This window comes from Hylobates moloch, unplaced genomic scaffold (assembly GCF_009828535.3).
Source record: "Hylobates moloch isolate HMO894 unplaced genomic scaffold, HMol_V3 SCAFFOLD_1, whole genome shotgun sequence".
Classification (NCBI taxonomy): Eukaryota; Metazoa; Chordata; class Mammalia; order Primates; family Hylobatidae; genus Hylobates; species Hylobates moloch.
In genome coordinates, this window is record NW_026652276.1 from 186,795,468 (window position 1) to 186,818,673 (window position 23,206).

The 23,206-nt window shown below is 45.6% G+C and overlaps 1 protein-coding gene across 1 annotated transcript in view; it reads left to right on the forward strand.

Annotated features, from left to right (window-relative positions):
* CDHR3 (cadherin related family member 3) overlaps positions 1-23,206 on the forward strand; it is a 73,361-nt gene that overhangs the window by 45,946 nt on the left and 4,209 nt on the right. The window contains exons 9-18 of the mRNA XM_032761347.2: positions 3,931-4,102; positions 6,181-6,283; positions 6,997-7,095; positions 8,909-9,135; positions 11,436-11,607; positions 13,264-13,514; positions 15,447-15,628; positions 17,748-17,761; positions 19,593-19,624; positions 21,781-21,829. Of these exons, the coding sequence (XP_032617238.1) occupies positions 3,931-4,102; positions 6,181-6,283; positions 6,997-7,095; positions 8,909-9,135; positions 11,436-11,607; positions 13,264-13,514; positions 15,447-15,628; positions 17,748-17,761; positions 19,593-19,624; positions 21,781-21,829 (1,301 nt within the window). The remainder of the gene's footprint in view (positions 1-3,930; positions 4,103-6,180; positions 6,284-6,996; positions 7,096-8,908; positions 9,136-11,435; positions 11,608-13,263; positions 13,515-15,446; positions 15,629-17,747; positions 17,762-19,592; positions 19,625-21,780; positions 21,830-23,206) is intronic.

The following is a 23,206-nucleotide window of genomic DNA, read 5'->3' on the forward strand; positions in this document are numbered from 1 at the left end:
TCTCAAACCTTCCTTGTCCATTTTCTCTCTTCACTGCATATCTGTTAATTGTATATTTGGCTTCCTGCAGTCCAGAGTCACCTGGGGTATGGGAGGACAGTTTGCAGACTGTGTTCCATATTAGCTGGTGAAACTGCAATTCGAATATCCTAGAGTGTCCAGGCAAGCCCAGAGTCCTGCTCTTGATAATCTTCCCTCCAGATTAGCCCTGAAGGCCAGTGTGAAATCCGCAACTGGACTAACTGCATTTATTACTGAAGATAATCTAACCAAGGCTCAAGTCCCTTCTCTGGGCTCTTCTAGCGGGAGGAACTCTCAGCCACCCTATGAACGCCACGATGTGAGGAAGGGCAATGAAAGGGACCCCTCCTCTGCAGTTCCAGGGGCGGAGGTCTTCAGCCCAAAGCCCAGCCTCGCGTCCCAAGGCTGCATAAGGGCGGGTGCAGAGAGGGCTGAGAAGCCCTGACCTGCAGCACCCGCCATCGCCCCAGCCTTATACCTTCTCCAATCCAACTGTGTCAAAGCCAAGCACACAGGCAGGTCAAAACAGAAAAAAGCGACAATGGCATGGTTCTGCCGCAGTCTCTGACACTTGCTCTTGAATGTTTGTTCCTTTATCGGAGGCTGTGGGCGCAGTCTCTGCTGTGGAGTTCTTGAGAGCAGGTGGCAGAGCGAGTGAGGTCAGCGCGGCTGCTGGAGGCGGCGTGCTGTGCTCCCGCGGGGAGGAGGGCGGCCTGGAGGAGGCGGGCGCCCCCTGCTGCCCGCGTAGGCCCCTGCAGGCTCCCAGCCCTTCGTACCGTGGCCCCCGAGGCTTTCCCAGGCTGATGATGAATGAGCCCAGGGCCCGAGGGAGGCATCCGAGGCACGTGACAACCCCCGCTCTGGTTGTAAATTGTCAGGCGATTCACTGAAAGCGCTTTGCAAGCTGTTTGTGAGCAAGAGGCGGGGCAGTTTGGCTGATTCAGAATGGGCTGGACACAGTCGACTTTGCATGGGGAGAGAAACATGGTCTGATGGCTGGGAGCGAGGGCAGCTCGCTTTTGAGGCAGGGATTGCTGAATGAGGGGAGTGGCTTTCTAAGTTAGGCGTTTAGGGGAAAAATACCAACTGTCAGGGACGAATGAGAGAATAGGCCAAGCAGCCCTGGGGGGCACTCTGAAATGTCTGGCTTCAGGACCTTGGATTCTTTGAATGCTGCAATCTCCTGGCTTCTGCAGAGTTGAAATCAAGGCTTAGATCCCAAACCATCTGTGAGCCTGGATGCTTATGGATGGAAGTTAAAGTTTACAGTGACTCTAACACTGCAGAGGATCAAGTCTGGATACATCCACTTTCCTGGACAGGCCTTGAAAATGCTCAGAACCACTCTTTCTTCCCCTGTGCAGTGGGGACAAGAATACAAACCTCTCTGAGATGAGGAAATTAGAGATAGTGTTTTTAAAGTGCTTGGTATGATACAGCACGCAGTTGGTGTTTAATAAGTGGTGTCTATTCTAAGTCCCTATGAATGAAATCATGACATCGTGCAATCAAGGCAGGAATGCTCAGACTCCAATCCTGCTGAAATACAGATCTTTGCCAATGAGGCATCATGGAGATTCCATTACACCTGTTTTCGCTCCAGCAAGCAAACCTGTTATCCTCAGTGGCCCATGACCATTCTTGCTGTCAGACTTTGCTCCGTATGCGCTGAGCCTAGAGCCGATTTTATCTGCCGTGAAAAGAGGATGTGGAACGAAGAAGGGAGCAGAGTTTGGTTGCAGAGAGAAGTGTATGCTCCAAGAACCAGATGCTAAGATGGGATTAAATGTGCAAGGCTATTATTAGGGGAGATGCCTGTGGCAGAAAATGGGGAGAGAGATGGACAAGGCTGGGCAAGTCATCAGATCATGATGCAAGGCTGACCTGAGTGAAGGGAAGAGGGAGAAAAGGTAGTTGGGCACGTTCTAGGCTGCCATGCAGTCTAAGGAGTGTTCGGCTAGGGCATTGGGGGTCCTGGAGCCAGTGTCAGCTGACATAGGACAGGAATGAGCCTTAGTATCTCTGCCATGACCAGTTGTTGATACGTGGCCTCACCATAAACACAGTGACGGATTTCAGAGCCCAGCAGCTGAGGCCAATGGTCAGTTATGCTCTCATGGTTAAAGGTCTTCCAGGCACATTCTCACAACAGCCACGATATATTTTTGTAAGAAATTCTACCAAGGCAAAATGTGATTAAGGTAGGTAGCCAAGACAAACAAAAAAGAAAGAAAAGCCACAAATTCTTCCCTGCTTGCTCTTTATGCATGCTCCTTTGCAATGTGATTTTGCCATTAGCTCCATCGAGAGATGGGTCTCCTTGAATCTGAGCTTGACTACGTGAATTGCTTTGACCATTGGAGCATTCACAAACATGGCAAAACAGAGGCTTGAAACATGCATGTGCATTGGGACTTGGCCTCTCTTGTTACTTTTGGAACCAGAGACCTCCATGCAATGAGCCTAGACTAGCCTCCTAGAAGATGAGAATAGCAAGAAGCAGAAATCAGGCACCTTCCCACCATGGGGCATGTAAGTGAGGCCATCCTAGACTGTCCAGCCCCAGCCAAGCTGTCAGTGACCACAGAGACCAGCTAAGCCAAACTAAAACCGAAAGGACTGTGGGAAAACCTGTAGTACTGTGAGAAACCATAAATGCTTGTTGTTTTAATTCACTCAGTTTTGGGATGGTGTGTTATGTAGTAAAAACTAATTGATATCATTTATGTCCATTTTATAGATGGAGGAACTGAAACCTGGAAACATGAGAAAGCCCCTCAATGAACTGAAGTCTCAAGCTGTTCATTGGTCTTCCTCAGAGCCTCCTACAGCAAGCTGGGCTTGATCGGAAGGCTCTGAGTTTGGGGGTAGCTTTACTCACTTGTGTTATTTGCCTAAACCCTGGAGTCTACTGAGATTGAGACCCCCAAACTTGACCATTAATAGACCTCTTTTGCATGAATAATATAAAGGTGTTAGGAGGCCTTTCTAGGTCATTGAAGCCACTAGAACACAAGTCAAGGAATTCTCAATCTTCAAAGCATGGGAGATGAGGGGTACAGGGATTCTCCCTAGCCCAATTAGAAACTCCTTCAGGCAGGAGGTAAAATTTATATTTCTGTTCTATTCTTCTTCACGACTGTGCTAGTCTTATAAGTCTATTGTTCATTCATTCAACAAATATTTATTGAGTGTGCCAAGAAAAAAGCAAAGATCTTCGCCCTCATGGAGTTTACTTTCTAGGAGGGAAATAGACAATAAACAGAATAAATAAGAGAAATACATGGTGTATCAGATAATGATGTGTGCTAGGAATTAAAAATAAAGAGGGGAATAGGAGAGGAAGTACCGTACAGGGAACATTGCCATTCTAGATAGGGTAGCCTCACTGATAAGGTGACATTTGATTAGACAGATGAAAGAAAGTGAAAGTGGGAGTCACGTGAGTATTTGTGGGGAGAGGATTCCACAGCTAGTGCAGGGATGCTGAGGCCAGAGCCTCATGAAGAGTTCAGGGAGCATCAGAAGGCCAGAGTGGCAGGAGGAGAGTGAACAAGGAGAAGAGCTAGCGGGAGACGAGTTCAGAGAGGAAAAGGCGGGCATGTCATGAAGCGTCCTGCAGATCAAAGGTGGGACTTTGAGTGAAATGAGGAGCCATTTGGGACTTAGGAGCAGAGGAGTGACATGATCTGACAACATGTTAACAGGATCCTTCTGGCTGCTGTGTTTTAAATAGCCCAAAAGGTAGCAAGGGCAGAATCAGGGAGACCAGTTAGGAGGTGACTGCAATGACCATGGACTTACTTTGAGTTGCAGTTAAAGTAGAGGTGTCTAGCCCAGGGCCCATGTGAGAAGGAACAGTCGATTACCATTTGTTGGGGGAAATACTGGATTGTGTCTTTTCACCAGCATTATGGTGCCGGAAAGAACAGCCAAGGGGACGTCGCTTCTTGACCTGAACAAGTTCTGCTTTGATGATGACAGTGAGGCACCAAACAACAGATTCAACTTCACCATGCCATCTGGAGTGGGGAGCGGCAGCAGATTTTTACAGGATCCAGCTGGCTCTGGGAAAATTGTGGTCAGTTAATGGTCATTGCATCATTAAAAGGGCATCGGGAATTGGTCCAACATGCATCATGCTTTTGCTGCCCCATAGAGAGAAATTTCCAAGGTAACCCCCTCTCAGAGCAACTGTAACTGACAGGCTTAATAGCGCGTCTGTGTTCCCCATTCGCTCTTTATTTTACCCCGGTTCCAGGAATCATTTGTTACACATAGTTGTGCCTGGGCTGCTAAGGTCTGGATTCTTTCTTGCATAGCATACAGTTTGTGTGCCTGCTTAGCGTGCCTTCACAGACACGTCAGTGCCCTCTGTGCTCAGGCACTTTTGTTTATTTAAGTGCTCATTCCTGGCCCATAGAGGTGTGAGGTGAGAGAAAGCAGGGCCGGGACCTTGAGTATGTCTGCATAAATTCCACACCATAGAACCACTGGAGACCAGAGGAGAGTGAGACAGTGAGGATGTGTAGGAAGCCCCCTCCCTGGCAACTCCAAGGGACAAGAGCTGCATTGGAAGAAGGATGGGCATGAAAAGTGGGTCCCAATGAGCTGAGTTAGACCTTTCCTTACAGAGCTCCTGCTGGAAGGTGGTGGGGAAGGAGAAGAGAAAAATGAAAGGGCTGGGAAAGCAGCAGCCTCAGGGAGGGAAGCCAGCAACCCACTACCCTTCCCGTCACCCAGCTTTCTTCTCCACCTCCCATCCCAAGCCCTTCTTCAATCCCCAAGAACATCTCACCCACTTTATTCATAGTACCATCTTAAAAATAATTTCTATTTTTTTCTGTTTAGGAAATTAATACATGTTCACTGTAGAAAATATAGAAAGCACAGAAAAGCAGCACCATTCACTGATAACCAGTGTTAATAGTTTGGTACATGTCCTTCTTGTCTTTTTTCTATAGATATATTTTATGTGTATTTTATACATATATGCACAGGTATTTTTTATTTTTATTATTTTTTTAAGAGACCATGTCTCACTCTATCACCCAGGCTGGAGTGCAGTGGTTCAATCATAGCTCTCACCACAGCCTCGAACTCCTAGGCTCAAGTGATCCTCACATTTCAGCCTCCCTAGCAGCTGGGACTACAGGAGTGCACCACTGTGCCTAGCTTATTTTTTAGCTTTTTCTAGAGCTTTTCTTAAGCTCCTGGTCTCAGGCAATCCTCCCACCTCGGCCTCCCCAAGTGCTGGGATTATAGGCGTGAGCTACTGCACCTAGCCTGCATACGAATTTTAAATACAGTAGTGTCCCCTTATCCACCGGGGATGTGTTCCAAGACCCCTAGTGAATGCTCGAAACCACAGATAGTACCAGATCCTACATATGTTATGTTTTTTCCTTCTATACATAGATACCTATGGTAAGTTTAATTTATAAATTAGGTACAGTAAGTATTGACAATAATAGTGAATAATAAAATAGAAAAAGTATAACAAAATACTGTAACAAAAGTTATGTGACACTGGGCATGGTGGTGCACACCCATAGTCCCAGCTACTTGGGAGGCTGAGATAGGAGGATCACTTGAGGCCACGAGTTTGAGGCTGCAGTGAGCTATGATTACACCTGTGAATAGCCACTGCACACCAGCCTGGGCAACAAAGGGGACCCCTATCTCTAAAAAAGAATAAAGAAAACCAGTTATATGAATGTGGTTTCTCTCTCTCAAAATATCTTATAGTACTGTACTCACTATTTTCAGACTGTGGTTGACTGCAAGTAACTGAAACTGTCAAAAGCAAAACCACAGATAATAAGGGAGGACTACTATAATGAAATAGCCCTCCATACAAGATTCAATTTTGTGCTTTTCTTCAATGAATCTGAAGTTGTGATCCTGTACTGTTGAGCAATAGTGCTTAATGAACATCTTTGTACATAGATTCTCTCTCCTGGTAAATTATTTCCATAAGTTCACTAGCAGTGAGCAAAGGTATGGTCATAACTTTTTAAAGCTTCTCATTTTTATGGGCAAAGTGTTTTCCATAAGCGTTTTGCCAATTTATATATCCATTAGCAGTATATGAAAATGTCTCTCGCAGCACAATAAATAGGATTGTTTGTATAATCTACTATCTCTGTTTTAATCTAGCTGATTGGTGATCTAGACTACGAAACTCCAAGGAACCTAGCAGCCGGCAATAAATATACAGTGATAATCCAGGTGCAGGATGCGGCCCCCCCTTACTATAAAAGCAAGTATCATTTTATTTTATTTCATGAGTGTCTTTCTTGAGTATCAATGACTAAACTCTGCTGGGCAATACTAGGTATTGTGCTAGGTCCCCCATCTCACTAGTACTGCCCTCATGCAGGGACCCCCTCTTTCTTGGCTGAATTACAACACTTAAGAGTCTTTGAAGGGAAATGCAAATGCCGTCATATGTCTTCCTTGGTTAAAGCCTTCGAACATCTCCTGTAGCTGTCAAGTTCAAGTTCCAACTCTTTGGCTTGGCATACAAGAATTTTCATCATTCGGTTGCTGCTTAATTCTCCGGCTTCACCTCCTGTCACTTGCTTCCAAGCCCCCATTTTTTTGCAACTGGGCAAACAGCTTGAAGTTTTCCAAAGTGAATTATGTGGTTTTATACCTTGGCATTTTTGCATATGCCTACAACACCCCCTAATCTCGTCCCTGCCCCATTTATCTAATTCTATCCTTATAAGGCTCAGCTTGTTCTTTCTCCTGGAAGCTGTTCCTCCTCTGGGTTCTGTAGTGCTCTGTGTGCTCATGTGCTTATCAAAGGGTGAACACCCTCAGCATCTAAAAGGCAGGAGCTCCCATGTCTTAGCCACCTGGTATCCCCTATGCGCAAAGCCTGTACACAGGAGATTCTTTAAAGATGTTGAATAAGCAAACGGATGAGTATGGATTTGTGATTAAATGTGTTTCTATTTCCATTTTTAGATAACATCTACGTTTATATCCTAACAAGCCCAGAAAATGAGTTTCCTCTCATTTTTGATAGGCCATCCTACGTATTTGATGTGTCAGAAAGAAGGCCGGGTAAGTAACAGATAAGACACAGACCAGAGTGCTGTCAATGGACTCCATCCAAACGTGTGTTCTGCGGAGTGGAAAACTCCCTTCTGGAGGCTTCGCATGCTGTTTTGCACAGTGATTCACAGCTGATTAGTATTTATTGCACCTCTTATTTCTTTTAAATTTTCCTTGCGGCTGAGGAGCCCTTCAGGTGAAACTTGGACTTTTGAAAACTGTTGATTAAACTGCATTTCTCAGAAGCCTCTGATTGCTTCCTTGCCTGTTTGCCTGATTCCGCTAATCCTCCCTTTTCCTAGTTTAAGTTTTCTCTTGGTCTCCACTGTGAGTTTTATCCAGCTCACTCAGAGAATTAAAATTTAAAAACAGAAAAGGTTTCCCATTTCTATATTTCCTTCATTTACAAACAAAATAAAGACATTTTCTCTCTCCCCTACTAGGATTCCCTGAAGGCCTTCTTTTCTGCCCTTTACAACACCCTGCTTTTTGCAGGCTCTTCCCCCATTAAGGAAAAGACTCACTCCCCACTTCCAGCTTCACTTTCTGCCTCTCTCTCGCTCTCTCAGTTTGAAGGTAATACTATAAATGCTCTAGTGTAATAGACTCCCCACAGCCTTTCATCTTTAGATCATGGATACTTTTTCCATATTAAAAACAACAACAAAAAATCAAACCAAAACCAAAACACTCCCTCTAAAATGACCCATTCTCTTTAGGATGGTCTCCATTTCCTGACATTAAGTTTTCAAGCAAAATGCAAAATGAAGGTCCAAAGAAAATGCTTTTAATTTCTTATACCTTATCCAGTGAATAACAAATTCGAAAGGAATAAGCTTTCTGGGAATTCACAGATCTTACTGCAGTTCTTTTTGATCACCTACTTTGGGTCACACACTTAGTGCTGGGATACAGAATTGAGTAAGAGAAGATTTCTGCCCTTGAGGAGTGTAATTTATGAGAAGGAACTCCTACAAAACTAGCCAGAATGCTAGCAGCCCCACCGACAATATTTGTAAAAATTGCAAAGTGGAAGCGGATTTAAAAATCTATAATCTGTAATCATCAATTGCTAAATTCTTTAACAATTATTTATTTTTATAACAGCAATTCATGCTCGTTATAGAAAATTGAAAAACACGGGACTTTTAGACAACACTGCTACAAAGAGATGTATGTGTGAGGTTGTATGTTCTTTTTACTATTGTTTCTGATAGCAAAATGATTGGTGTCCCTGGAGTCTATATAAAGGCATAAATTGCTGGGCATGGTGGCTGACGACTATAATCCTAGCACTTCGGGAGGCCGAGCTGGGCAGATCACTTGAGGTCAGGAGATCGAAACTAGCCTGGCCAACATGGTGAAACCCCGTCTCTTCAAAACATACAAAAAGATTAGCCAGGTGTGGTCATGGGCACCTGTAATCCCAGCTACTTGGGAGGCTGAGGCAGGAGAATTGCTTGAATCCAGGAAGTGGAGGTTGCAGCAAGCCGACATTGCACCACTGCACTCCAGCCTGGGTGACAGAGTGAGACTCCATCACGCACACACACACACACACAAACACACACACACACACACACACAAAGATATAAATTGTCTATGACACCTCACAGGACTGCTTGGATCATAGGGTCAGTTACCTAGCGGGTGTTGGTTAGCATTATTTCAATTTAGTATAATTGAAGCTATAAAACAGAGTTTGGACAGCAAGGAGGCCTCCAGAAGTCCTTCTTCCCATGGCAGTGAGGACATCTGTTCCTGAATCATCCTTCCCTACCCCTTAAAAGCAGGACTTATTGCAGGTACTTTATTCCTCCAGCCAGAACCCGAGTGGGACAGGTGCGAGCCACTGATAAAGACCTCCCCCAGAGCAGCCTCGTGTACTCCATCTCCTCCGGAGGGGCCAGCCTCCAGTATCCGAATGTATTTTGGATTAATCCCAAGACAGGAGAACTCCAGCTGGTAACTAAAGTGGACTATGAAACAACCCCCATCTATATTCTCAGGATCCAGGCCACCAACAACGAAGACACAAGCTCTGTCACTGTGAGTGGGGCTGCTTGGTATAGTCCCAGTAACCCAACTGGTTGACTTAGGGTCTCTCTGGCACCCCCAGAGTGTGGACGTGGCAATGAGGAAACTTCCCAGGGTACATCCTGCGGATGTGGTGAGAAATAAGTAAAGGTGCCCTGGGAAATAAAGATCCCCATTTTTCTTTTTTTTCTTTTTTTTTGAGGCAGGGTCTTGCTCTGTTGCCCAGGATGGAGTACAGTGGTGTAACCTTGGCTCACTGCAACTTCCACCTCCTGGGCTTAAGCGATTATCGTGCCTCAGCCTCTCAAGTAGCTGGGATTGCAAGTGTGCACCACTGTGCCCGGCTTATTTTTGTATTTTTAATAGAGATGGGTTTTGCCATGTTGGCCAGGCTGGTCTCGAACTCCTGACCTCAAGTAATCCACCCGCCTCAGCCTCTCAAAGTGCTAGGATTATAGACGTGAGCCACTGCACCCAGCCCCACATTTTTTTGAGGCTCAAGTTTGTGGGTGACTGAGAAAAGCACTAACGTTTTTGGCCAGATATTGGAATGTCTGGTGGACCCACAAAGCCAGTTTGTGGGACAAGGTTTCTCCTGTGGCCCTGTAAATCTTGCTTTGCCTTCACTGAAGGCTGTTGGTGAGATGCACACTTCCCAGAACTTGAGTGTGGTTTTGGAGTTACGCATTTCCTCCCCAGGAGCGTTTATGCCGTGTTCCTACCCTGCCTCTACGCATACCAGATGGGGTAGATCTTAAAACGATGCTGTGCTGCTATCTTGCTTCCCAACCTTTGAGGCTGAGAATGTTGTTATATGCAGATTCCGAGTCAGTGGATCTGGGGCCTGAGATTCTGCATTTCTGACATGCTTCCAAGTGGGGCGGCGCTGCTGGTCCCCTGCCACACCTCGAGTTGCAAGGGCCTAATAGGTCCATGTTGTCAGTGGTTTGGATTATCCAAGGGCAACATGATAGCCACAAAGACCAAACTATTCCCTGGTCCTTCCCATTAGTAAAGTAAAAAAGCATGAAGGCAAAATGAACTCTCAGTTAGCAGCAGGCAGCCGTAGACAAAGATTGGTTCAGAGTCAGGAGACCGAGTTCATTTTTCAGCTTTGATCCCAATTTTCCAAGGGAGTCTGAGCAATGCTTATCTCCATGTCCCTATTTCTCTATCTCTTAAATGGAGAGTCACCTGATAACCCAATGCCTGAATAGTCCGCTTCCTCCGATGACTTGCTTTGAATTAATGGGATGATGTTTTTAATGATGTGCAAGGTTTGGCATTGCTACCCAAGGAAAGTTGGAGATAACTGCAGTGTTTGTTAGGCTGTTTTTTTTTTTTTTTTTAAATGAATGGACTCCACTTTGGGGGCTAACTAGAGTGAACATTTCAATTTATTCCCGGGCTCAGAAATAGCTGAAATCCCAAATTTCAAAGGTAGTATGAATATGACTCAAAATTCATAAGCTTTTTAAAAAGGGTGATGAACTAAATGATCACACAAGTCCCTTTCAGGGCTGACATTCTATGATTCTGTGCTGGCAGGCATCCCAGGCTATATTCCAATTTACTAGGCATAAAAGACAGCGATGAAAGAGACTAGGCTGGCCCTTGCTTATGGCAGGTTAGCTCTAGGGCTTAGTACAGTGCTAATAGCCCAGGTTACAGATGAGATCCCAGCTTAACCAGGCCTGCTTGTTCTGTCCCAGTGGGTCTTAGCCCTGGCTGCATATTAGAATCAGCTAGGGAACATCATTGAGGGCCCTGACTCCCACCCTCCAATCTATTGGTTCTGAAGTGGGCCCAAGAAAGCAGAGCCAGGGTTGAGAACCATTTCTGCATATGCCAGAGTTAAAGAAGTTCCAATTTACAAGGGGCAGCAGGCAAGGTGGCACATGGAGACACTGTAAATCCACACCTTCCTGGAAAAACAACTCAGTGTCATCTGCAGGTGAGCCTATGTGTCCAGGTGCATGTGTGTGTGTGTGGGGGGGCAAGGTATACATACACTACATGTGCACACACACATGCACATGGTGTAGAAGTTAATAGCATAGGATTTGGAGTAGGACAGACCTGAATTCAAATCCCAGCTCTGCCATTTACTAGCTGAATGATCTTAGATCAATTACCTAGTCTCTCTAAACTTCCATTTTCTCATCCATAAAATGGGAATAATCGTGTTATCTATCTCACGTGAGTTTAAATGAGCTAATTTATGCAAAGTGCTTAGCCTGAAAACTGCCTACACACAGTAAGCACTCAATGAGTTTTAGCTATTGAGAATGACCACCTTCTTGCTACTCTAGGTTACCGTGAACATCGTTGAAGAAAATGATGAAAAGCCAATTTGTACTCCAAACTCTTATTTCCTGGCCCTCCCAGTGGATCTGAAAGTTGGCACAAATATTCAGAATTTCAAGCTGACGTGTACTGACCTTGATTCCAGCCCCAGATCTTTCCGTTATTCCATTGGCCCAGGTATAGTACTTGGTGTCGACAATCCTGGCCCTGTCTCTGAGGACCCTGAAGTTGTCTAGGGTGGGGGTCTGTGCACACACACTGATCTGGGCAAAGTGGGATAGGAGTTGGGAGGGCATTTTTTTTTGAGATAGGGTCTTGCTATGTTGTCCAGGCTAGTTTTGAACTCCTGGGCTCAAGTAATCCTCCTGCTGAGCCTCCCAAGTACCTGAGACTACAGGCATGCCTCACTGCACCCGGCTTGCTGGGGAAGTATTTGAATGAGGAAAGCAGAGACACAAAATCTAGCAGCCCCTGTGCTTCCTGGTACTCCTCTCGGTTTCCCCTTCTCGTCTTACTCCTCCCAGACCCCATACGTGACTGCCCAAAGGCCCAAGAATAGGGTGAACCCCACCCCCAATTCCTGACTACAGTATGAGTCATAAAGCATATTAGTGTCATTAGAAAAAATGCAGTCCAACTTTTCGACCACCTCTTTTCCTGAAAGCTTGTAGTGGGGGCAGGGAATCCCAGTCCTCTCTCTGGATAATAATAGATTAAATAGATTAAGTGCGTTTTGAAACGTGTCCTCAGGAATTCTCTTCTGCTCCATTCATCTTCTCTCTTTAAAAATATACCATTGTAGGGAAAAAAGAGCACCCCTCAATGGAAATTAGACCAAAATAGCTCGTCTAATGAAGTGCTGGGGCCAGAGATTTAAACCCAAACAAGCAGAACAATTCCATGTGAGAGAGTAAAAATCCATCCCTGCTGCCTGCTGTGCCCTTGGCCGAGCAGGAACTTGAACAGTAGGAAGCCTCTCGAGCTGGCTGTGTCACAAAACCCAGGGGCAGAAACTGCCTCGAGACTGCAGTTGCCGAAGATGGAAATAATCCATACTGAGAGCCCTAAGGCCTTTATGGAGCATTTTGCTGTTAAGGGAGCAAAAATTGCATCATCTCCTGCTCCATTTACTGGTGTTCAGTCGGTAATGGGTCTGGAGCCAGTGGAGGAATGAGCGGGCGTGTGCTTGGGCTGGCAGCCTCTCTGCCCCAGGCTCCCTGAGCTGAGCCATGAGCCCCAGCAGAGCTGTGTGTGTGTTTGGGGGTGTGATGGGGTAGGTTCAGGAGGACCTGGGACTGCAATTCCCGCAAAGCCAGGAGGCACCTTCCTTTGGAGGACTCCAGGGACATCCATAACCAGTGTGACCCACTGGGTCCTGTGAAAAGCATGCAGTGAACTTGGCCTATGGCTAGGGATGTGACCTATTCTACCCTCTTGAAACCCACTCATTTGTTTGAGTGTGAATTACACTTGTTGTTGCCAAATAATTGCCGGATGAGAAATCAGAAGGGGCTGCACCAGGGTTACAAAGTCTCTGCTTAATACTCTGCAAGATGGCACCTAGGCTAAGGGTGTTGTCCTATTGTCCTTTTCTACTCAGCCTTGTTTGCAGCCACACTGGTTGTGAGCAAGAGTTTCTCTGTACTAATGCCATCTCTGGTGCAGTTAAAGCCTATAGCATATAACTAATCCAGCTCTGGTGTATCAGAGATACAGTCTACACTTGAGGTGTGGACATTGGAGAAAAAGATTGAATGCAGTTTTCTTCTAAACCTTTATTTCTTACTCTCTTTTCTTCCTTTTACCAACACCCCTGCATCAAATCTCATTTAGGTAACGTCAACAATCATTTCACCTTCTCTCCCAATGCTGGTTCCAACGTCACACGCCTGCTGCTTACATCTCGCTTTGACTATGCTGGTGGACTTGATAAGATCTGGGACTACAAGCTACTTGTCTACGTAACTGATGACAACTTGCTGTCTGACAGGAAGAAAGCGGAGGCTCTTGTTGAGACAGGAACAGTGACACTGAATATTAAAGTCATTCCCCACCCAACCACTATCATCACCACAACCCCCAGGGTAAGGGCTTTAGGACCTGGAATCCCCAGTCACGTTCCCTTGTGAGTTATGTTGATGGACTTCTTTCACTGGCCTGGAGATATGTGGGGTGGACTGAAGAGTTGAGGTATTAGGATGTTGCCAAAAATGGTAACCATGGGCTGGACTGGAGTAGCTACAGGGTGGCAAAAATCTGGTGAGACCTCAGATGCATAACCACTAACTCAACCACTAACATTTCCTGTTCTGGTAGAGAAGAGTGTGTTGTTTGTGCAGAGACTTGTGAGAGATCAGACCTCAACCACCTGTGTGGCTTGTGGCACAGGAGCCAATTTTCATGGGCATGCTGCCAGTTGCTACCTTCACAACCCCTCTCTGCTTGTTCAGAAGAGTCTTTGCAAGTCAATATCCATGAAATTAGGTTGCTTGCTTACTGCTGGGTGCTCTTTCCCACATCTTTTGAAGAATCACCAGGTACCAATCTGTACCCTACACCCCACCTCTGCTCCAAAAAAATTCATCCAATCTACAAATATCGGTTTAATGCCTATAGTGTGCCAGTCACATTAGCAAACAAGCCAAAAATGATCCCTGCTCTCAGGAAGCTTATTGTATAGGCGAGTGATTCTCAAAGTGCGGTCCCTAGACCATCAGAATCAGCACCACCTGGAAACTGATTGGGAATGCAAATTCTCAGGCCTAGCCTAGATTATTAAAGTTATAGGTTACCCAACCATCATCATCACCATGACCTCCAGGGAAGGATGCTGGAACCTGGAATCCCCAATTCTATCCCTTAACCTAATGGATCAGAAACTCTGGAGGTGGGGCCCAGTGAGCTGTGTTTTTAATCAGCCTTTCAGGGAATTCTAATGTGCATTAAAGTCTGAGAGCCACTGATCTAGAGGGGGAGATAGATTACAAACAAGTATTCAAATTGACAAAGTAAATACAGACCGTGGGAGAAGGTAGGAAGAAAATGACCAGGTGCTATCACAGAATGGGCCTGGAGAAGGAAGGGAGAGCCTTGAATCTGACAACAGGATTATCTTCCCTGCCCCCTGGAGGAACTGGCTTGCATCTATGCTGACTCATCTGTCCCCTTTCTTCCTCCTCCTCTTCCTCCCCCTCCTCCTACTCCTAGTAGGAGCTGCACCTCTGGTCAGCAGCCTCATACCTGCAGCATGCCAGAAGGAAGGTAATCAGAACCTTAGAGAACCCACTATGGAGGCAGCCAGCTTCTTCTCAGAGTCTTCCCAGGAGCTGGTTCATGCTTCTATCTCCCATGCTCGAGTCAATATGACCCCAGTGAGTGGAGGCATATGGCAACCCTAGGACTTTCCTCGTGGGAAGGACTGGTAGGCTCCCCGGCGTGAGGAGTTCCCACCTTTCTTGGGCTCAGAGCATGACCTGATTGTGACATCTCCAATCCTGAAACTTCCATAACTTGTTTGTTATCTGTCTCCAGCTCTAGGAAGCAGATGCTGAACTTGAGGCTTCGCTATGATATCAGCCCACTCCTCTGGCAGTGGCAGCTTGTAGTTGAGAAAACACTGAAAAGCCTACAAGGCGTTTTAAAAAACAACTTTCGTGGCTTATGCTGTCTCGGTGAGAGACAATGGCTATATTTGTCCCTGGGTTATGCCCAGATATGGCAGAAAAAAAGCCAATGGAGTTTTTTTTAGCTTTGGGGAAGGGGAAGACGGAGAATAAAATTAGGCCTAGAGTTGCTTTTCAGTTCCCTAAAATTTCTGGGTTTTGATCTAATGGATGTCTGCAAAGACTATAAATAAGGTGAAGGGTTGAAGCAGCAAGAACTGTGAGCACACAGATGTCCGATTTATAGAGCAATAACAATAATAAAGCGTGGAATAAACACTCAACACGAGAGAGTGCTGAATGTCAAAATCGCTACCACCCTCTATTTACCCTCCCTGCTCTCTATTGTTCAAGCCCAGGGTCACCTACCAGGTCCTGAGGAAAAACGTTTACTCTCCATCTGCATGGTATGTGCCGTTTGTCATCACTTTGGGCTCCATATTGCTTCTGGGTCTCCTGGTGTACCTGGTCGTCCTATTGGCCAAAGCCATCCACAGACACTGCCCCTGCAAGACTGGGAAGAACAAGGAACCTCTGTAAGTAGCCAGCGGGCTGGGCCCTCTTCCCCACCTCCTTTAGGACACTGTTTCTGGTGATATCAGGAGAAGGAAAAATGGAGAATCGGGATTTCTCTACAAAGCAGGTTGCTTGGAGTGAAGGCAGGAAAAGGAGATACGGGGGAAGGAATCCGAGCTCCCCTCAGTCCTGGTGCACTTTCTTTGTCACCTGCTAGGCCAGGAAACCATCCTTTTGGCTTTCCCTGGCAACCTACTCTGTCCTTGAGGCTCTCAATGAGACGGGAGCATCAACCTTCTGATGACCTTGCCCTGGATAAAACCTTCAGAAAAGCCCTGTTGTGAATAGTGATAGAATATGCCATGCTCTATTTGTAGAATATTTAAAGGATAGTATGGAATTAAGGCAAGCACACAAAACCAATAAGGGAATTAAGCTTTTGTCTGCAGTGACTCAGCTGGGTTTTTGTGTGACCAAATAATTCTTGGTGTTTTGCATGTGGTCTCAGTCTCTCACTCTTAAGGTTGTAAACGCAGGCCTGTTTTCTCTCTTTCCAATTTTCACCTGCCCACTAATATGCCTCTTATTGTGCCAATCTGTGACGTGTCTTTTACTGGCTAAAGTGAGGTAGTAGAGTGACGTGAAGAGAGCACCAAGGAATCACAAACTTCTCCCAGAGCCAGGCTTCTTGATTCTCAATAGCTCTTACAACTTACAGCTTAGATGGTTCTGAGCCTGAGTTTTCGAGTCAGATGGGCCTGAGCTCAAGTCTTAGCTCCACCATTTTCTTGGAATATGGCTTTGAGCAAGTGACCACCTCTGTGAACTTGAATTTTCTTATTTGTAAAATTAATCAACTAAGTGAGCAAATGTAAACAAGGCACTTAACTGTATTCCTGATATAGCGTAAATGCTTAGTACACCACCAAGCCATTTTTTTACAAATCTTGTTTCATTATTCTTCACAGATGAGTCCCAGTGAGTTCAGGATTCTAGATTCCAAGTTTAGCTCTATGCCCAACTATCTTGGTGTGTTGGAACCTCTGAGTTCTAGGATCTCTCAATGGCAAAAAGAGGGGGTGATAAGACACGTGTGCCTTTTAAGGGTATTTTAAATATTAACTATTAACTGTCAAATAACAAAATCTATGGATGAAAGCCTCTGTATAAAAGTACAAGGCATTAGAATAAAGATGTGCATTGCATTTTGCCATATTTATTGTGAAAGTTTGTTGCTATTGGCAACCTTGACTTCAAGGTAAGAAATCCTCGAGCATCTGCTGAAATTAAAAAAGGCATTTTTGTTTGAACTCTATTCACAAATTGATTTAAAAAAAAAAACAGCTCTAAAAGAGTAATTGCTTGTAAGGATGGTGGTGTACTGTAATGGGATTTGGATAGAAGTTCTTGAAGAAACAAATCCAATAGACACTGCAACTCTCATGTAATTTGTGGCTAAATGTTAAATATGCACCTTGAACCTGGTTCTTATAACTTATGTTGTAAATATTAATTGTTTTCAACATGGTTGACTTAAAAAAGAAAAGCTAGCTAGAAAACCAGACTCAGACTCAACCTCTCTGGAAATTAGTTATACCATATGACAGCCAACCTTTGTCAAATAGCAAAGAAGAAAATTAGGGTTACAAAGCTATAGAATCCAAGGTGATCATGGGAAATCTCGTAGGGTCTGAGTTCAGCTCTTCATGTGACAGGAAACCAAAATGTAACTGCCAGCTCTCAAACCTCCCTGCTGTGAGCCAAGCCTTCTGCTCTGCTGGCTCTTGGGGAGAAAGGGATGGGGCAAGAAGACTCGCTGGGCAGTCTGACTAGGGCAGGCATGTCCTCACCAGGTGTTCTCATCAGAGACAACGTATTCCCTGAAGTGTATAAGGTGATACTTTTTAACTCATCAAATTCCCAGAACCTCCCTAGTCCAAAGCCAATAGTGATGAAGCTGCTTTGTTTGAAGCAGGTGTGGTGATCTAGTTTTCTTTCTGGCCCCTATCCCTGGCACCTCTTTCAGTCAACCCCTGTATCTCAAAGGGCATAATTGCCCAAAGAACCCCATGGTGTCATGTGTGTGCCAGTGCAGCATACTTTCAAGTGAATTAATAGCCATTCTTTTTCCCCCCATAGGACAAAGAAAGGAGGTATGTACAGTACCTGTTTCCCTTGTCTGTTGTTTTTTGTTTGCTCTGTTGTGCTACATAAAAAGGTTACTACTCGGCAGAGGATCAGGCCGCGATCACATCTTGGAGCATTTTCAGCTGCATCTTCTGTGGATGGAAGGAAGCAGAGGTCGGTTGCAGCTGGAGAATGGGAAGGGTGGGGGCACAGTGCCTTGGCCCGCCTGGATCTCTCAATTTGGTCCTGCCTGTGCCCTACCTAGGGCCCTCGCCAATCAGCTCAGCTGAACACCTAGGTCTGTCCCTTGCCGCATGGCACAGGAAGAAAGAACTCTCCATGTGTTAAATGTAGACAGGACCTGCTTACTGCTGCCCATGGAGGGTGTCCTGAGGACAGCTAATGCTTTGTGCTGGACACAGGCCTCTTTTGAAAGAACAGATAAGGCTGGGCGCGGTGGCTCACATCTGTAATCCCAGCACTTTGAGAGGCCGAGGCGGGTGGATCACAAGGTCAGGAGTTTGAGACCAGCCTGGCCAGCATGGTGAAACCCCGTCTCTACTAAAAATACAAAAAATTAGCCAGGCATGGTGGCGTGCACCTGTAGTCCCAGCTACTTGGGAGGCTGAGGCAGGAGAATTGCTTGAACCCGGCAGGTGGAGGTTGCAGTGAGCCGAGATGGCACCACTGCACTCTAGACTGGGCGACATAGTGAAACTCTGTCTCAAAAAAAAGAACAGATAATACTTGATTCCCAGATTCTAATGGATTTGATCATTTCCACAAATTATTTAGGTTAGACTAGTGAGAAGGGGGAGATGCGGGTGGTGAGATGGGCTGAGAGCTGACTGACTTCAGGGAAGTGGATAAATTGGGAAGGTCCATCTGAGCAGCTCCAGGTCTGAGGAGGTGTCCTGGCCTGGCCTCAAGTAGACTCCAGAGTGTGGGGGAGACAGGACAAAGAATTGGACAGTGTTTTAATTTAAAAAAAAAAAAAATGCTTGCTTTAATCACTCCATCCACAGGCATGTGTCTGACATGCTTAAGGCATGTCTCAGCAGGGTTAGAAATTTGATTATAGTGGTTATTGATCATATTGAGAGAGATGATTTTAATAAATGAGATTTTCACAAACTGTCTCCAATCCCACTTTTTAAAAAGGGGATGGGGGCTGGGCATGGTGGCTCATACTTATAATCCCAGCACTCTGGGGGGCCAAGGCTAGAGGATCACTTGAGCCCAGAAGTTCGAGACCAGCTTGGGCAACATAGTGAAACCCTGTCTGTAGAAAAAAAAATTTTTAATTAGCTGGGTGTGGTAGTGTATGCCTGTAGTCTTAGCTACTGGGGAGATAGCTGAGAGGATCGCTTGAGCTCAAGAGGTCAAGGCTGCAGTGAGTTGTGACCGCACTCCAGCCTGGGCGACAAGAGTGAGACCCTGTCTCAAAATAAAATAAATAAAATAAAATAAAATAAAATAATAAAATAAAATGGCTTGGGGAATGAATGCACAAAACCCACACCTTATGAACAGAGGTATCCAATCCAATCTTTCTTTCTTATCTTAAAAGCCGTGGAAAAGCCAGTTTTCTAGATCCACTGATAATAAGCTAGAAAAAGAGTTTAAAAAAAACTAAATTGTACATGTATTATTGTGTGTGTATACATATGTGTATGTATTTTTTTCTGAGAAAATGGAAAGCTGTCAACAAACATATCTACAGACAAAACAATTCTTTGCTGTGTCTGCAAGACAGAGATCGAAGCCTATTTAGGAGAAATACCATTTTGGAGGTGGAATTTTAAGGTCAATTTATCTCCCAAGAAGCTTAACTTCTGCCTGTTCTGTTCTCTGCAGAAACGAAGACTGCAAAGACAGACGTCGTGGTGGTGAGTATGGGCAGTGTGGGGCACCGGGCATAGACGCTGGGGGATAGGGGCTCCCATCTCCCCCGAAGGCAGGCCTGCCACAACCTTGTGGGCATGTTTATCATTCAGGGAGGTGCTTGCGTTTGGCTACTGGAACAGATTGCTGTGTGACGAGCTCCTGATAGAATTTGCTCCCTCCACTGAACATGCCTGCTGATATATTTGCAGAAGAACTGGATTTCATAAATATTGAGTAGTGGTGTTTATTATCTATACCAGCTCTCCACGAGACTGAGTTGGGGGAATGAAGCTTAAAGACCAAAACTAGTGCTTCAGCCTCCAATGAGATTTAAATTTTCTTTCTTTCTTTCTTCTTTTTTTTTTTTTTTTTTTGAGACACAGTTTCACTCTGTTGTTCAGGCTGGAGTGGAGTAGCACAGTCTCGGCTCACTGCAACCTCTGCCTCCTGGACTCAAGCGATTCTAGTGCCTCAGCCTCCCAAGTAGCTGGGATTACAGACACGTGCCACCATGCCTGGCTAATTTTTTGTATTATTAGTAGAGATGGGGGTTTCACCATGTTGGCCAGGCTGGTCTTGAACTCCTGACCTCAAGTGATCCACCCACCGCGGCCTCCCAAAGTGCTGGGATTATAGGCATGAGCCACTGTGCCCAGCTGATTTAAATTTTCTTTGCTCTTCCACTACCTTGCAGAAAAGTGACAGAGAAAGGGCCCTCCCTGGTCCGGGGTTGGCTCTACCCACTTAGCCTTATCACCTCAGGGACTTCCTTGGTCTCTCTGAGCTTTAGTTTCCTTACCTGTAAAATGGGGCTGAGGAAATCTGCCCTGAGATAACAGACGGAGAAATAGTTTGAAAATTGTTAAGTGTCACACAAATGCAAAGTGTTACAGGATAGCTGGAAAGTTCTCTCTCCTCCACCTCTCTCTCTCTCTCTCTTTCTATCTCTCTCTCTCTCTCTCTGACAGAACCTCATCTACCCGCTGGGAAGTGAAGTGAAGGAACTTGAAGGTGGCTCCCTCCAGCTCTTCCCTACCCCCATGAATAAGGCTTTGTCATGGTCCAAGCTTCATGAATTTATTGCATAATTCGATGGCTCCTCCAATGAGGAGGTCAATGCAGGGCAATGGAATTTTGGCTTCAGGCACATCCATCCCCTAAGTCTTCTATGTTCTGGCCAGTGTACAAACAGGAAGAAGAGGTAGTCTGTGGTCTCCTGGGTCTTACTGTCTAAGGCGAGTACCCTTGGGGATGCCACTTAGAGATTGCTCTAGAACTATGTAATATTAAATTAGTCTATTAAATAAATACCCATGACCACAAACAGTGGGGCTGCTTAGCTGGTCAAATTGATGAAGCCCATATAATCCCCATTTCCTCTCTCTTCAGAGTTGGGGAGTTGTGGGAACTAGGTAGGGGATCCTTTAAGTGATAAAAACTGGGGATTGGAAAGCTTGCTAAACTCCAAACACAATCCTTGTTACTGTGTTAGCGACCCTGACTTTGGCACCTCTAGAGGGCAGCATGTGAGGGAAGGGGGTGTTTCTATGGGGACAAGGGACAGGTGCATTAGGCAGAAGTCAGGTCCTGGAGGGTGGCACCGAGGACAGATCAGAGAAGAGAAAAGACCTGGAGCACAAGGCTTAGGTGAGGCCCAGATGCGACATTGCTTTGGCCTAGGCAAAGGGAGGCCACAGGGGAGGGCCAGAGTGTCAGGGTCAGAGGTACGGACACCTAGGAGCTCACCTGTGTCCACCTTGACAATGCCTGACAGCGATCCACTGACACAACGTAGGTCTCAGCCGTGCTGTGTGGCACTTCCACTCTTCCTTCTACGCTCAGATTTTATTTACTCAGGATACTTCCTTAACCCCCAAGTGTGGTTTAAATGTCCCCTCTACCCCTACCTGTGCCCCATAACACCCTACATCTCCCCATCGTAGCCTTATCACTCTGCATTGCGGCACCTGCTTGTAATTGGCTTTGTACAGGCAGTAACCATGCCTGTCTTGTTCACCGCTATGTCCCCTGCATCTAATTAAAGACTTAGAAGTCAAGGAAGGCTTTGGTTAAGGAACTTGGGTTGTGAGGATGCGTGGCTTTGCCTGGGGTGAGGAATGCAGGGTTGTGTTTGATGCTGTCTCTGTCTTCTCCTTAGGAAACTCTCCAGATGAACACTGTCTTTGATGGAGAAGCCATAGATCCAGGTAATTACGTGGCAATACCACCGTAAGAATGCTTTTTATATTCCAGACTGGTAGAAGCATGGAGGACCTTATCCAATTTCCTGCTTTTAACTCATTTTGTCAATCCGTTTGGCTATGTTGCCTATACAGTGCCGACTCTTTAGGCTAAATACAACGTGAGATCAGCTGTGAATCCAGCTGGCTAGCAGATGCTCAAGTACAGGGTCACACTTACGTGAGGCCTCAGTGGGTCTCCACCTAAAGGCTCACATTCAAGGGCCATGCCTCTTTCTTGCCTCGCTTCCTAAATTACAAACCAGTTGAGGGAATTGGTGAATCCAGGAATCCACATTTTTTTTCCAGCTCTTTGGTACTCATTACCGCCCACCGCCCCGCCCCCATCCACATTTTTCCTGGATGCTTCTAATAGCATTTTATTAGTAGTGGAAGATACAGAGAAATGGCAAGTATAGTTTCTTTTTTCCCTAGATTAGGGCCAAGAATTTCCTCTTGGTCGGCAAGATGAACGTAAGGTAGATCTGGCCTCCAGAGCTCTCATCACCCCCATGAAATCAGCTCCAAATTTAGCTCCTTTACACTCATCCCTCCGCTTACAAAGGCTCAATTATAGACGTGAATAAAGGGAAGGAAACCAAATTCAGGAGGCAAGTGTGTTGGCTTCCTGCCACCCTCATATGCAAACGGCACCGGTCCTCCTCCTAAGGAGGATGGCTCCTCTCCAGTGAGAGGCTGCCGCCGCCGCCGCCGCTGCTGGAATTAAATTCCCTCTATTATTAGGTGCTTGTTACCATAATGTGCCTACATTAGCATAAGTGCTGGTGGGATCCTGAGCTGAGAGGCCACTCATGCTGTATGGAAATGACAAGGAGCAAGGGCTTGCCTTAAACCTGATCTTCCAGAGCAAAAGGCTCTTCCAGAGCAAAAGGGGGGATTTTTGTGTTTTTGTGTAGTTGAGAGAGAGAAAAAAAAAGAAAGACATGAGCCAACTGGCCTAAATCAATTAGCATCTGCTGGCTCGGACACAATAAAAATGGCTTCTTTGCATCATCTCAAGTGGGACCAGATTTTTGTGTCTGTGTCTACAAATTGCTGCTAACCTAACATAAATAAAAATCAGCCTTTTCCTTCTCACTTGGTGAATTCCTTTTTATAGCAGGAATTCAGGGGTCTTTTAAAACAAACAAAATGAATCAGAAAGTAATGGGTAATCCCATTAGAGATTGAACCTATTTATCCAAAGCTTGCATGGAGCTCAAGAGTTACATGGCCTTCTCATCCTGCAATTGAGATGTCCTTGAGACGCTCCTAAGACTTTCTATCCAGAGAGGTTTGCTGTTTACTACCTGTGTGGTCCGAGCAGCATGGCTTGTGGCAAGG